Source organism: Odontomachus brunneus, unplaced genomic scaffold (assembly GCF_010583005.1).
Source record: "Odontomachus brunneus isolate Ranch 3 - 2012 unplaced genomic scaffold, Obru_v1 Obru_scaffold_107, whole genome shotgun sequence".
Classification (NCBI taxonomy): Eukaryota; Metazoa; Arthropoda; class Insecta; order Hymenoptera; family Formicidae; genus Odontomachus; species Odontomachus brunneus.
The window spans coordinates 200,055-202,131 of NW_022639557.1; the positions used below are offsets into that span (position 1 = coordinate 200,055).

Sequence of the window (2,077 nt, forward strand, 5' to 3'; positions counted from 1 at the left end):
TATATATATATATATATATATATATATATATATATATATATATATATATATATATATATATATATTTACCGTGACTTTAGTTATTCAAACTTGGATTAAACTTTGGAGCAATTTATGAAAATCACCGTGGCAGTCAACGTGCACGGAAATAAAATTTAGTTTGTGAATGAACTTCCTTTCTGTTATCTGAGAAACTAGACGAAAACTCGGTTATGAGAGCAGAAAGATTCCTGCAGGAGATTTCTGTTCACACAGTCAACTAACTTTGTTGTCTCTGTTATCTCAACCGAGTTTTAATGCAGTCGAATATTTTCAGTCGCGATAACGGAGATATCGCTCCTCGTCACCGAGTTTTCGTCTGGTTCCCGTTTTGTTCGTCACGAACCGAGGTTCCTTTTCCATGCATTAACAAAACCGATCAAGCGAACCTGCGAATATCGTCGTCCTTGATAGCTGGTGGTCCTGTAGCGTTCACACCGCTGTACGTACACTGCGTCGGGATCACGCTAAAAGAAATCGACGATGTTATATAATACCAGAGTAATACGAACTCGCTGGTGTTATTTGCGCGAACTCAGCATGATATCACCTTACGATCGAGTTCATCTTGACTCCGATACCCATTTCGGTCAGACAGTGTATGCAATTCTCGCAGGGCTCACCAGCGGGCACCGGAAAGATCACCTTTCATTAAAAACTTCTCGTTGCGTTCATGTTCGAGAGGATACACGCGAGAAAATATTGGTGAACGGGCCTGATCTTACCTCGTAATACATATCTTCTTTATCTTTGCACCACACCACGTGCTCCACCTTCAGCTTTTTTAGGAGCTCGTCCAGAACCTACGGATTTTGAACATATGACTCGCGTGTCTTTATAATTAGATCATAATTCTATATTGCATAATTTCATAATAAAACATAGCTTCAACTTGATTAAACGATTGTTTAATCGTTTAATCATTTATTTACGAGGAGAAAAGACCCTTGTAGAATGAACGAGGAATTCAATAACGCAAAGGATAAAGGAAAAAGGAAAACGTTAAGAGAAAAGAAAAATAGGAAAATGTAGAAAAGAGAAGCAAGAATTGAAAATAGGCAATAGAAAGAGATAAAAGATAAGATAAAAGGAAGATAAGAAAACGCAGAACAGAGGAAAAGCAAGAATTGAAAAATAGGCAATAGAAAATATTAGACAAATGATACATAAGTCACAATAAAAAAACGTTCTAAATATGAGGGCGTTTCATCAGAAAAATATATCAGGATAGAACACTCATTAGCTGATATATTCTACCGTTTCCATCGACACGAAGACTGGCGATTTCGTTCGCGCGGAGTATCCTCGAGCGCGTTGTCTCCTGGTGTCAATACCGATGTCGTCGTCGTCATCGTCATCGTCGTAATGGCCGTTATCGAAGGTGAGCAGCTGTGGGTGCGATCTCACTTCCTTCAGACGCAGATCCACCTTCGGCCCGACGGGTATAGCGACTTTACTCTTGCTCCTCTCGGTCTTCTTGGAACGCTTCAACGGCACGCCAAACACAAGCTCGTGCTCGTAACTCAAGGTGGGTATGCAGACCAAGAAGACGACGCCGCCGGGCATGCTTGTTCCGCGATCGGCGACTTCGGACGAGAATCGTTCGCGTGAACGGTTGTGTGTGACAGCCAAGACTGTTTTACTTCGTCCCGCCGAGCGATCTGCTGAAGGTCGAGGGTCTACCAGTTTCATTAGCTGACGATAATCACTTTATTGTCCGCCTCGTAATTGTTGGACGAATAACGACGTCTTCGACGCCACCTCCGCAATGAACGTGATATTGGACATGTTCGAGGAAGAGGCTCGAAAATTGCATAGATGCAATCATGATTTTTATCACACACTATTCGAGATAATCGGAGGGAAACGAAGGAATTTGTCATAGAAAATTTCGCGATAACACTTTGGAAATGAAAGTGTTGATTGTTGGTGAAAATAGTGATACTTGAGGAAGGAAAGGATTTGGAAGCGCGCGAAGTGAACGGACGACAGCGAGAGGTGACGGTGAGCGAAATGAAGATGTCGGTCTTTAACGGTC

At 41.8% G+C, this 2,077-nt stretch overlaps 1 protein-coding gene across 1 annotated transcript in view; it reads right to left on the reverse strand.

Moving 5' to 3' along the window:
* LOC116849123 overlaps positions 1 to 1,929 on the reverse strand; it is a 6,497-nt gene extending 4,568 nt beyond the window's left edge. The window contains exons 1-4 of the mRNA XM_032825966.1: positions 1,297 to 1,929; positions 765 to 842; positions 590 to 684; positions 429 to 506 (exon numbers count right to left, since the gene is read on the reverse strand). Coding sequence (XP_032681857.1) covers positions 429 to 506; positions 590 to 684; positions 765 to 842; positions 1,297 to 1,731 — 686 coding nt within the window. The 5' untranslated portion in view covers positions 1,732 to 1,929. The remainder of the gene's footprint in view (positions 1 to 428; positions 507 to 589; positions 685 to 764; positions 843 to 1,296) is intronic.
* Between the last annotated feature and the right edge of the window lie 148 nt (positions 1,930 to 2,077).